The sequence below is a fragment of the Harpia harpyja genome, chromosome 9 (assembly GCF_026419915.1).
Source record: "Harpia harpyja isolate bHarHar1 chromosome 9, bHarHar1 primary haplotype, whole genome shotgun sequence".
Lineage (NCBI taxonomy): Eukaryota > Metazoa > Chordata > Aves > Accipitriformes > Accipitridae > Harpia > Harpia harpyja.
The window spans coordinates 32,770,668-32,783,587 of record NC_068948.1 but is presented as its reverse complement, the minus strand read 5'-3'; the positions used below and the strand labels follow the sequence as shown (position 1 = coordinate 32,783,587).

At 43.9% G+C, this 12,920-nt stretch overlaps 1 protein-coding gene across 5 annotated transcripts; it reads left to right on the top strand.

The window, feature by feature from the left end:
- The first annotated feature begins 30 nt into the window (after window positions 1-30).
- TRAFD1 (TRAF-type zinc finger domain containing 1) lies at window positions 31-12,348 on the top strand. Of its 5 annotated transcripts, XM_052796732.1 has the most exons (11): window positions 35-427; window positions 1,832-1,967; window positions 2,041-2,094; window positions 3,285-3,558; window positions 5,413-5,682; window positions 6,995-7,068; window positions 7,264-7,476; window positions 9,233-9,359; window positions 9,614-9,920; window positions 10,509-10,581; window positions 10,944-12,348. In XM_052796732.1, exons 1-11 carry the CDS (start codon window positions 378-380, stop codon window positions 10,986-10,988), a joined length of 1,623 nt encoding a protein of 540 aa, XP_052652692.1. In that variant the 5' UTR covers window positions 35-377; the 3' UTR covers window positions 10,989-12,348. The 5 variants fall into 5 exon arrangements, with proteins under 5 accessions (XP_052652690.1, XP_052652688.1, XP_052652693.1 ...); XM_052796728.1 differs by lacking the exon at window positions 10,944-12,348 and having other exon boundaries at window positions 33-427; window positions 10,509-10,935; XM_052796733.1 differs by lacking the exon at window positions 10,509-10,581 and having other exon boundaries at window positions 34-427.
- The last annotated feature ends 572 nt before the right edge of the window (window positions 12,349-12,920 follow it).

The window sequence follows — 12,920 nt, the reverse complement described above, 5'->3', positions numbered from 1 at the left end:
GAAGCGCGGGGCGGGGCCGGGCCCGGTGCGGGTTTCCCGGGCAGCGGGACTGCCGTTTCGCCTTTTCGGGGCTGGGTCGATCCGCATCCGCCCCCCCCCCCCCCCCGCGCTCCGTAAGCCCCCGCAACCGGCCGCCCCGCGCTGCCGAGGGCGGGGGTGTCTCCTCGCTCCCGCTCCCCTGAGGCAGGGGTGCCCCGGCCCTCTCCCCCGGCTGAGAGCAGGGAGCAGCCGCCCGCCGGTGGTGCCCCGGGCCCCCCGCGCTGAGGGAACGGGGGGGGTGTCTTTTTCCCGCCCTCGGTGAGGTGCGGGTGCCCCCAGCCGCTGAGGGGCTGAGGGAAAGGGGGTGCCTCTCTTTCAGCCCCCGGACAAAAAAAAAAATGGCTATAGCTGCAGTCAGCGAGGCGGAAACCCGGCTGTGTGGCAACTGGTAAGAAATGAAACTGAATGCTTGGCAGGGGTGTCTCTGTGTTGGTGCCTCTCCTTCGGGCAGGCGAGCTCGGCGATTCAGTAAGTAAGCGGTGTATATTCCCTTGAAATGCTGTGAAATACTAGAAGGTGCAGATTAATAATGAACATACTATCTTTTTAGAAATGTTTGGGATTTGGTTTTACCTTGTCAAGTCTTACACAGTAATTTTCCCAACCTTTACTCAAGTTTCTGACTTAACAGGGAACTAGATAGAAACCAAAGTATTCGAATAGAAATAACGACTTCGTTTTCAGCGGGGTACACATGAAGTACGTGATTCCAAGTTTTTCTTTAGCAGCTGTGTGGCTCAGAAGCAGAGATGTAAAAACAGAATCGATAGGTACATATTGTTGTGGCAGTTGTTTCTCTTTGATACAGTTCTCTTTCTTCAGAAGCTTTCTTTAGAAACTCCAGTGTTGGTAATACATTTACAGATAATGATGTAATCTCAGAAGTTGCATCTTGAATACAAGGAACTAAAGGAATTAACTTTTTTTTTCCCTCTCAAAGAGGCATCGGAATCCAAACAGTTTCTTGCAACATCAGTCTAGTTTGTTTGCAAGCAGTGAGTATGTGCAGTTTAGACACTGCTGTTGGACGCTGTTGCTTTGCCAGGCTGTTGGCTGCTTTGGATCTGGCAAGGCAGAAAACTGAACCGCTCTAGTGTTTTTCCTTTGTGACATGGAAGGCACTAAATGATAGGTTATAAAGTTGATTTTGGTGTTTTGAAGGCTGATTTCTTGGGAGGGCTGATTTCTTGCATTTCTTGATACATCCATCTAGAAATGATGCTACCTGCTTGAGGCAGGAATAAGGGCTAAGTTGGACCTTTTGTGTTTGTAAGCCTTGCATCCTCCTCAAGATAGGAAAATGGGTATCTTAGAAATGAGGTGAGTTGGGGAATTTTGGCTACAGAGTAATATGGTTACAGCTATCATTCACTGAACAGATCTGGCCTAACAGTATCTGTTGTTTATTTTTTCCAAGCAGAGCACTGTTTGACCTCTCATAGCCAAGTTATTTTCAGGAAGAAACTTATCTTCTCTGATTAGTTTATTAACTTGAACCTGATGGTAACTTGTTTATGCTGCAAAATTTGTCTTTCACATAAGGAAATAAATCCACCTTGATTTTATCTTAATGCAGTATGAAAATTGTGACTTTTGCATGCTACATATGTTAATATCCCACCTGTAAAGGAACTCTGAGGCCTGGTTGGGCTTGCCTTCCTCTTTAGTTACTTGATTCTCTAAACCATGAATTCATAGAAAGCTTTCTTAGGATTTTTTTTTGTTATGAAAAACTGCTTGAAATTGTTGTCACTGTATTTTCTGCAAAGTAACATCTGTGACTTTCTCATAGCAAAAAGGATATTCCTGCTGCTAATTTCATCATTCATGAAATCCACTGTAGCAGAAATATTGAAGTATGCCACTACTGCAGTGAATCAGTCCCAAAATCTGAGATGAAGAACCATATTGAGTCTGAACATGTGCAGGTGAGAAACAAATTTCTCCTCTAAAATTGTTGACTTCTGTGGCAATTAATCTGACGAGGTCTGTTTATTGTAGGTTACCTGCAAGTGTAGGATGAAGATAGAAAACAGTCTCTTGAAGGATCATGAGGTTTGTGGATTTTATATTATTAGACCCTTGGAAGATACTATACGGTATCTCTAAGCACTGATTCTAGAGCTTTTCTGTCAGCCAAGATCTGGATTCCAACCTGTCATTTATGCGTCCTTTTTATTGAACCATGCTTTCTAAATTCACACCCTCTGAGGGAAGGTGGTTGGAAACTGCCTGAAAGTGGTGGAGCCTGCTCAAGTCTTTGTATCAAAGGGGTATCTGTGATAATTGGTGATTTTGTCCTTATTAGTGATTAAGATGAAAAATGGTACGCTATTTCAAAAGTACAGAATATGATTAATTTGACTTTTTTCATTCCTTTAACATTATCCATTTCTGACTCTGCTGCAGTCATTATGTGAGGTTTAATAACTCATTATGTCCAAAAAGACTTTTAAAATAGCTTGTAAAACAGACTAAAGTAGGACACAGTGGGATTTTCTGAGTTTCTGAATCCAGTTGATGCTGTCACAGGCAATCTTGTTATAAATGTCAGTACCTTCCCTTCCTGTGGGCTCATTTAAAGACGACTCTGGAAGTGCCACCTAAGTCTGCTTATTGCTGAGGAAAAAATGATTTTCTTTGAAGATATGTCCAGTTCAAATCCCTGGAAGTAGCTTATCCTGCACGTTTGTGTGTAGTGCTTTTAGTTTTGTTTGTAAAGCAAATGATGATGTATTATTGCAGCATCTGCAGTTATAACATGTATTGCATCTATGTTTAACCCCTTTTGAAGGGCAACTTACCTGTCATTCAGTGTAGGCTAAAGAACATATGCAAGCAATTCTTGTTGAGTAGTAAATAAGCTGTAAATCTGTTCCTTAATAGAACACATGTTTTTTAGCAGTACTCAATGAAATGTGATTAGTACTGGATTTCAAGACTATATCTAAAAGCTAACTTCAAAAAGCACTACATGAATCTGCTGTCCAAGCGTTAACAGGTTAAAAAAAAAAGTTCTGAGTATTTGGAGTGCTTCAGCTGGCATATTTATGACTACACAGGTTATACAACACGTTGTTCTTACATTTCTCACATAGTATCTTATTCCAGGCTATTCTTTAGTGTAGCTTTGGATCTGGCTAAAGAAACAATAGGCCGCTCAACTCTTAAGCAAACTGAGAATCTTCCTCCACCTTTGCCTCAGTCCTCCATATGTGAAGAATAATCCCTCTTTCTTTTCCCAGGTGTCAGCGTGCCCTCTGCGTCCTGCCCTCTGCCAGTACTGTGACATACAGCTTACTTTCGACAAGCTCCAGGACCATGAAATTTACTGCGGAGCTAGGACTGAGACATGTGGTGGGTGCGGTCGTAACATCATGGTGAAAGATCTAAAAGAGCATCCTCAAGTCTGTGGGCAAGAGGTGAAACAATTAAGAGGAAGCAGAACAGTGCCTCGCTTTGAGGATGAGGATGCAGATTTGCATGCCCTTCAAGACATTAGAAACCGACTAAGATCAGGTAACTGTGCTGGGCCTTTGTGGAGGATGCCCAACATGCTAGAAAGGCAGATTTATAGCAGCTGTGTAGGAGACAAACCCCTTAAGGACATTAGCAGAAGAAGTGTTTCAGCAGTAAGAAGAACCTAAAGTACCTAAAGGGGGCCTACAAGAAAGCTGGAGAGGGACTTTTTACAAGGGCATGTCATGGTAGGACAAGGGATAATGGCTTTAAACTGAAAGAGGGTAGATTTAGATTAGATGTAAGGAAGAAGTTCTTCACTGTGAGGGTGGCGAGGCACTGGAACAGGTTGCCCAGAGAAGTTGTGGATGCCCCATCCCTGGAAGTGTTCAAGGCCAGGTTAGATGGGGCTTTGAGCAACCTGGTCTAGTGGAAGGTGCCCATGGCAGGGGGGTTGGAACTAGATGATCTTTAAGGTCCCTTCCAACCCAAACCGTTCTACCATTCTGTGAAATCAAAAGCGAGGTAAGGTGTAGAGAAGAGTAGTAATTGGCTTCTAATTTGACATTTGGCAGCTGATCCAGGTATAAGGTTTTGTAATTGCTTTCTGTGAAAATACTGAATAATGAAAGCTCTGGAGGCACTGTGAGTGGGACGGACTATTTTAGTGTGGAATACAACTGCAAAGTTATAAGCCAGCTAAGTAGAGGACTGCTGAGATACCTGGTGTGAAAGCCCAGTCCACTGCCTGTTCTTCTGTCTGAAAGTATCATCTAGCTTAAAAATGAAATGGCAGTTGTTTGCTCACTGCAAATTCTGTCTGGTTTTGTCTAGCAGCTGCACTCCCCTGTACTTCAGTTAAGTAGAAGGGTAGGTAAGATCTGGATGTGGGTTCACATATGTAGTGCTGCACATTTCTGCAGTAGCATCCTGTTTGGACATAGCTGAGACTATTGTCAATGCCTCTGCTCTTTCCTAAGCTTCTAATCTCTTATCTCCACGTGCAGGGGGTCATGTCACACTAAAGACATAGCCCTTCCATGAGCTCTCGGCTGAATCTATGCTCTACTTTATGCTGTGGGCTGCTCAGAGGATTTAACACCACAGAACACTAAATTAGTCTTTGCTGTAGAAAACTGCCCGGCTTGCAGAAATAACTTCTGGGCTTAGTTAATAAAACTGAATAAGCTGGAGAGCTGTAACTTGTAGGCCGCTTACACTAACTTCCAAAGAGCGTTCACAAATAGTATTTTTATGCCCATGTAAGCTTTGTTTAAAATTCTCATGTAATCAGTACAACTGAAATGCCAGAGAGATTTGAAATAGGCCAGCATGGGTGAGGAGCACTTAGCCTGTCTTTAGGCATCATCAGTTGTCTTGGGCCCTGTTCTGGAACCCTGGTTTTCTTTTCGGTGTAGCTTTCCTACCAGAAAACATTTCAGGGTTTTCTTCTGTACATCTATAATTCCCACTGTTGTCAAACGTAATCTCATTAAAAAGAATTTGTTTTCCCATCAATATACTGTAAAAACAAAGCTGAAGTGTTTCAGCTTTGTAAAAGGGATAAGACTACAGTATATTGATTGGACCTCGTTCACAGTCTAGGTCACAGAAGGTTCCTCAGTGACTTTGTAAAGCTCCCAAGAAGCTTAAGTTCAAGCTTTTGGAGTAAGAGGAATGACTTTCTTCTTGTTCTCCCTTTTGGCTTGTTACAAACAAAAATAGGATGACTGTTTTCCTTCTTCCTCCTGAATTTGATACAGGTGTCCTTCTAGGCTTTGAAACACTGAACTCCGTGAGTGTCCACATGTGCACATGTGAAACTCTCATGGTGAAGCTAGTCTAATGTCCAGAATGGAACTGCTTGTGGCAGGCTTAACGTTCTCTCAAATTTATGGTATTTATCTTTTGAAGAGGATGAACTGGAGCAGTTGGAGAGAAATGAAAACATTCATTCTTCCCTTTATGAAGACTGGAATGCCGATTTAGACTACGTGTTGGCTCTTAGCCTACAAAATGAGAATAATCCTCACAATAATACTGCAGCTGAAATTCCCAGTGATTTCTGGGAAAACTACTACACCAAAGAGTCTGTGCCATCTGCCTGTCTTAATGAAACAGACAAGTCAAATATCTTCTCCTGTGACTCTTTAGTGGCTTTTAGCACATCAAAGCACATAAAAAGTGAGTATAAACGCTGTTGTGGTGGGGTTTTTTTCCTTAAAGTTTGAGGGAAGGGAGAAGGAAAGAGAGGATTCTTGGGTTGGGAATGTCAGATATTACCTAGGTATTTTAAAATGTCAAAATGAGTCGCTTGTCGTGGTTTAACCCCATCCAGCAACGATGCAGCCTCTCACTCACTTCCCCCCACCCAGTGGGATGGGGGAGAGAATCGGAAGAAAAAAGGTAAAACTTGTGGGTTGAGATAAGAACAGTTTAACTGAACGGAAAGGAAGAAACTAATAATGATAATAATGATAATAATAACAATAATAAAATGACAAAAATAATAATAAAAGGATTGGAATATACAAAACAAGTGATGCACAATGCAATTGCTCACCACTCGCCGACTGATGCCCAGTTAGTGCCCGAGCAGCAATCCGCCCCCAGGCCAACTCCCCCCAGTTTATGTACTGGGCATGATGTCACATGGTATGGAATAGCCCTTTGGCCAGCTTGGGTCAGCTGCCCTGGCTGTGTCCCCTCCCAGCTTCTTGTGCCCCTCCAGCCTTCTTGCTGGCTGGGCATGAGAAACTGAAAAATCCTTGACTTCTTAGTCTAAACACTACTTAGCAACCACTGAAAACATCAGCGTGTTACCAACATCATTCTCATACTGAACTCAAAACACAGCACTGTACCAGCTACTAGCAGGAAAATTAACTCTATCCCAGCCAAAACCAGGACACCTCTAAATCATTTTTAGATAGTTAATACACAGGAGATTAGACTCTCCATGAGTACCATTCTTCCTTCCTTTCTAAATTTTATCCTCTGCTCCCTCAAAACTTAGCAATATTAGTGTTTTAAATGGTTTATTTCAAACAAGACAGCACGGGAAGAAGAAATAAAAGCTATAGTGAACCTCTGCCCTTGATATGTGGCGAGAGCTTCGTAACAACTGAGTAGGAGACAACTTTCTTGTTGAAGTAAACATCACAGGAAGGGAGGATATGGGGGAGACCTGAAGTGCCAGCTTATTTTGAAAGGAGAAGTGGTACTAAAGGATTTATTGAAGGCAGTAATAGGCGCTTTTACCAGACCATTCGATATATCTTTGACCCCAAAACCTTGTTCTCGCTCTGGGTGACGTGAATTTGCATATGTGAAATTCAGCAAGTGGGACTAGAGTAATTGTTTCCTTAGCATTTGCTCTGGTTGCTGTCCTGCGGCACAGAACAATAGTCTGTTGCTTAGGAATTTTGAAGATAAGTTGGTCCAACTGCATTAGACTTCTCCGTGGTGGAGGGTATAACCGTTACTTACTTTGCAGACAATGAGATCATCATGTTGCCGTGTGAATTTTGTGAGGAGCTCTACCCTGCCGAAGATCTGATTCTTCACCAGGTTTAGTACTTTCTTGTATTGTATCTAGGGGTTTGCAGTAAAGACTTTTTTCTGTTACCATGACCAAAAAAGGGTGCAGTCTTCACTGAGTGATACTGTGAGTACTCTAGCAATTTGATCTTTGCAAAGCATGGGTTTTAAAGTCCATCTATGCTCAACAGGAGAACTAACTTTTCCGTGTTGCTTGCATAACAGACAGGTTGTAACCCAGCAAGTGCCTTTGCTTCATTCAGTAAAAGAAGTTCTCCAAATCCACGAGAACATGATGGTCTGCGTGCTATTGGGTCCAAAAGCTGTAGGTCTTGCTCTTCATCCCAGCCCCAAGCTGTCCAGGCAGAAGGAAACATTATGATTCCATGTGAATTTTGTGGCATCCAACTAGAAGAGGAGACACTCTTTCATCATCAGGTACTAAGCAGAACTTGATCTGTTGTGTCACATCCAGTTGTTCCTGTGGCCTCTTGTTGTGGCACGTTTCAGGAATCCAAGTAACTGTCCCCCATGTCAGATCTTGCTAAACAAAGCCTCTTGGGTCCCATCGAAAATGTGGTATGCTGAGGCTCTTATTGGAAAATAACAATTATTTTTGAAAGCACTTACCACGAAAGCTAAACAAAAGGCCCTGAAATTGCACAATAGAAATGTTTGACTTGTACATAAAAGCTATGTTGAAACCAGGATATATGAATCATAGATAAGGTGGGAGGGGAACACAAGCGTCTCAGAGGGTAGATGTAAAGAGAGAGGGAAAGGGTAAGAGCGCGAATACATCAGAAGCTCAGCCTGAGAGAAGTGGTGGTTTTATGAAGTGATGGGTGCTGCAGAGTGCTTACTGGGGTATTCCGATTCTTCTATACGTTGCTGTCTCATACTTCTCATACAGAAAGAACACCAGGTCTTGGTACTGCTGAGGCTGTTACTGCTTTCCAAGAATGCTGGACAGATACCAACTGGGCCACTTGGTGCTTTAATGCTTCTGTATGCCTAAAGAGCGGATTCGGGGGGTGGTGTGCAAGTGGAAGAGAGTCCTCTGGAATTTGCTACTATTACAGACAAGTTACGAAAATGCTGGGCTTCCTCATTTTCTGTTTCTTTCACGTTCTTACAGTCCTAACTAACAAAGTAGTGAAGCTGTATTTTGTTTGTTTTTCTGGGCCTTTTCTCTCCTAGGTGACAGTAAAATCAGTATTAATAGAAATGAGATCTGATGAAATTTCATAGCTTATCCTTTGCTAAATAGTTGTGCTTGACACAAAGAAGTCCCATCCACTTCCTGTTACAGTTGTCTGTTGGAAGACTTTTTTTGTTATTTTCCCTCACCCTATCTAACTATTTTGGAAATGCAGAACACAAAGACTGCTTTATCTATCAGCTTCTAATATTTTTGGTGAAGTTCGTCTACGATAATCAGGACTTGTTAAGAATTAGCGACTGGAGCCGAGTTGCAACAATATAGTTTGTTTGCAAACCATGAAATGGACACCCTGTATTTAAAGTTTTGTGTTCCACATAGTATTCCTGGTATCTAACAAAGGTAACAAATGTTTTCCTTTCTAGTTCATTTTTTTTTTGTGTCCTGTGCGTTTCTATCTTCTTGTTTTGTTTTTCCTTGGTGTAATTAACCTGCAGAAAAACATGACTTTATAACCAGGAGAGCCAACAGGGGCACTACTGGGGGCAGCGTAACTTGGAAACAACTTTCAACTTGATTTTTGTCCTTGGATTTGGTTTTTATGATGGCACTGATACCAGATTGATATTGGGAACGTGATCAGAACTATAGTGACAGTACTTCAGGGCTGCTTTCCCCATGCTTGGGACTGGCTTTGCAGGGTCATCTTTAGGCGTGAGAGGCAGAAGGCTGAATAAGAGAGCGTAGGGCTGTTGGCTGGCTGGCAGCGAGGCCCCAAATACAGGGTGCTTCTGTTCAGCAGGACCAGCTCACACTGCCAGTTCCATTTTTGCTTAGGTCCTGTGATAGCTAGTAATTATTCCTAAGCTCTGTGTAAGAGAACATGTGGGTGCCTGCAAGCAATATCTGCCTCTTCCTAAAAACAATTCCATACTAACCTGAATCTTTGAGGGGCAATACTCTGCAGAGTTTTTACAGGAATAAGTCTGAATGAGCTGTCATTTAAACAGTCCGATGTATGTTTTGCTTTAGCACCATTGTGATCTGCGGCCAGCCAGCCCAGCAGCCAGCTTTCCAGCTCAGCAGCTGCTGTCTCCTCAAGCCAACAGAGAGAGAAGAGAATCACCAGAGCTGGCTCGGAGACGAATCAGGCATCAAGGTGTGGGCAAAACACAGACTTAACACACAATTTTTCCTTTACATTTGCAGGAACACTGCACGTGTTCCAAGCTGAATAAATGTTGTTACCCTGTTGTGTCTCCAAACTTTAAAAATCTTTGATATACTACCATTGGTCTAGTTTTATGCAAGAAAGATTAAATCACTGGAATTCAGTATCCTCAAAGATCTTGGTTATGAAGCCCTGTGCTGCATTTACTATTCCTATTAAGCGCTGTATTTTTATCCTGTCAGGAGATGTTTCTCCTCAGTGCGCAGAAGGCTTTGGGCAGCAGAGGCTCAGCTATCCTGCACGAGGGACCAAGTCGCCGAGTAATACCACAAACGCCAGGAACGCACCATTGTCTTCTTCAGTGAGAGCTAGCGATGCTCCCGACTTGAGAGGGAAGCCCAGGAAGGTGGCTGGCAACGAGGGAAGACCGAAGAACAGAGGTGCAAGTGGATCTGCAGGTGGGACAACGCCACATGTGAGACCTACTCAGAACTTTCATTCAGAAGCCTTCACATCCAGCTTCTCGAGAACTTCTCCAGCCCAACCAAGGTAACGCTTTTGCCTTCTGTATCAAGCAGCCACACTGGGCCTGCCCTAAAGGGTACGGGATCAGTGGCACTGTAGGAGCAAGTTTTGCTGCGCTGAAAGTGGGAACGCAGCTTTAGACCTGGTGCATTCTGATCTTCAGATGGCAGCAACCCAACAGCAGCAATAGTGACAAATCCATTCCAGTCCTCTGCCTCATCTCCTCATGGTACAAATCTGGATTCCCTCCTATTTGCCTGTGGCTGAAAGGGTTTCACTCAGTTTAATTTGGCTGGTGCTTATCTGAGTTTCAAACTTGGGCTTTTATAGCAAAATAGAACGGACAAAATGATCACTGGAAGAAAATGTAGGATAATGCCTTGGTACCTGTCCATTATAGCGCGCTCATCTTAGCTTTTCTCTTTGCTCTTTGAAGAGGATCTGGTTCTTCTGCTACAAAAATGACTAGCTCAGGGTTCAGGAGAAGCATGAAGGGCCTCTTCCTAGGACTTCCAAAGCCTCCCTGGTGTGAAGGACCTGTGTTTATTTAGCAGTAAGAGCACTGAAATGGGTAGGCTTGCTTCCTCTGAAAGTGTCCCTGTTCTTCTACAGCACCAGCAACAGAGAAGGAAAGAACCTCGGGATGTCGGATGGTCCTGTCGGCTTCAGGCGCAGGAACACAAAGGTAAGGCGCTCAGTGCAGCGTGGGAGAACGGTGCTTCACTCTGTGATCAGGTGTGGATTCGACGCCTGTGTTTCAGAGCGCTTCAACAGGCACCTCTCCAGTCTCTCGGTGTCCAAGTGTTTTAAAGTGCCGAGGGTTCAGGTGCTGCTGAATTGCTGCATGCTTGGCTCGTCCCGTGAGCGAGACTGGTTGGGAAGAGAGGGCAGTGCCTGGCTGTTGCCCCTCGTGATGGTTTTGTCAGGACAATGAGCTCATTTTACAGACCTTCCTGCTTCAGTGAGGTTTTTGTCAATTGCTTTTTATCAAGTACTCTTTGAAAACAGCATTTTTACTTTTTTTTTTTTTCTCCTCCTTCCCTTGAGGCAAAAGCCCAGAGCCCAGCATCTGGACGTCCAGAGGAGAAGTGATCCACCACTTACAAAAAATGTGTTTAGCACTCTACGCACTATTACTACGTGCTATAGTACTTATTTATCCGAGCGCAAGTAAATTCCTATATTGCTGTGTCATTGAAGACTTTCTATGAATTTAAATTTTTACAGGCAAGTGATCATTTTATATGTGTGTGTATTTTTAATTTGTGAGAGTATACTACAGATTTTTACTTCCGTGATCTATACTAGCACTGTCACAAGACAGCAAATACACTTCTTCTACCCTGGGAACCACCTGGGTTTTGTTTCCATACTGGCTCTTTGTGACACCCAGCGAATTTTTGACATACTGAGCTTCAAGCCTGTGTCCTGCTGCTCTTGTGCTAGTTCGTTATTCTTAAGACAGCACCAAGAGATGAAAAACAAGATCAAGCCATCAGCCAGGACGCCGCCGGGGAAGAGGTGGGCCTAGGAGCTAACACGAGTCCTGCGGAGGCCAGAAGACCCAGCACCGCAGGGGCAGTTTGGTCAGGGTGGTTCAGCCTGGGATCAGGGACTGAATCAAGTGGTTTGGCTCAACATGCCCTCTGCGGCAGCAAGAGCCGAAGGGAGGGGTGATGGAGCAGCACTGGAGACCTTGTGGCTGAACCTGTTCCTGGAGCTTAACGTTGGGTCTCCCCAGGGCTGCAGTTCAGCCCAGCGAAGCTGTCTGTGGCCCGGGGGGCTAGAGGGGCCTGTGCTGCCAGCTGCACCTCCTCCAGTGTTACCAGGTGCCCAGGACACGGTCACTGGCGGAGGGGTAAGCGCTGAGCCCGGGGCTGTCTTGTAAAATGCTTTTTAATGCTGTGTCAGTCCGTGCTTTTTAAATTCTATGTAATGACATTTATCTCATGGTGTCCCAAAACACGGTGCAGTAAAAAAAAATCTTATCGCGTGAAGTGATGTGAGGGTGAGGTGACCACCCCACACCTGGCAGTGGCCAACTCAGAACGGCAGGCAGCAGGCTCTGTTAATTTGTGTTCCACTGTTACTACCTGCTTTGGCTCTTTCTTTGGTCATTTGCTTTCACAGCCCTTGTGCTTTGGGAATTGGTAATGCAAAAGGTGGAACAGGCAGGTCCTAGATAATGACCATGGGCATCAGCCTAATTAACTGGGTAGAGCAGGTGGCATTAGGCAAAGCTAATGAGCCAGTGCACCCCTCGAGGGCAGGGCTGTTACTGGAGGCCTTGGCTCTGCTGCCAGCCCTGTCCCACAAGCTGCAGCATAGGCACTAACGATGGCTGATGTGATCTTGCTTCTAAAATAAAGACATTTTACGGACGCTTCCACCAAATGTAAGCGTTTATTTATACAAGAAAAGCAGAATAAAGGTATTTAAAAACAGGTGGCAACCAACCTTGTGCTGGCATTTCTGGGGAAAACTGCTATGGCAAGGTAAGGGAATCTAAGCTGGCTCTTCTGGTTTGTGAAGGTTAACAGGATGCCTTGGTTCAGAAATCATCAGTATGAAGAATAACTAACTACCAAGCTGACAATGTGGCTTAGTCCGCATTATTCCTCAGGCATGAGAAACACCGCAGTTCTCCCTTAAGAGAAATATTAGCAACCGTTGTGCTTGCTTTCCCTTTTGTACAAAATATTTACATTTCTGTTCCAAGTAAATACAAATTACAGTGTATTAACCCATAAAAGTGGGATTTAAAAGCAGGTAACCTGCAACTTCAATTTCTAGCAGTTCTAATCCTCTGCATCAATGCAGCTTCAGCAGTGGAGGATTTCCTTCATTACTTCCAGCCCCAAATAAGGACACAATACATCTAAAGGGATGTTAAGAATCTCCTTTATGCAAGTGTACACGCTATGGCCAAGAGCACTTAACAGGTTAATGCTGTGTACGGTACCAAGATGGACACACACCAAGCTAGAACTAATACCCAGCTCCAGAGTTTTTCCAATGTTTAGT

Excerpts from the sequence above, each read along its gene's own strand:
- TRAFD1 (XM_052796728.1), top strand. The coding sequence starts at position 378 with ATGGCTATAGCTGCAGTCAGCGAGGCGGAAACCCGGCTGTGTGGCAAC. Across the intron at positions 428-1,831 it reads ACCCGGCTGTGTGGCAACTG|CAAAAAGGATATTCCTGCTG; the intron begins GTAAGAAATGAA and ends ACTTTCTCATAG. Across the intron at positions 7,069-7,263 it reads AAGATCTGATTCTTCACCAG|ACAGGTTGTAACCCAGCAAG; the intron begins GTTTAGTACTTT and ends CTTGCATAACAG.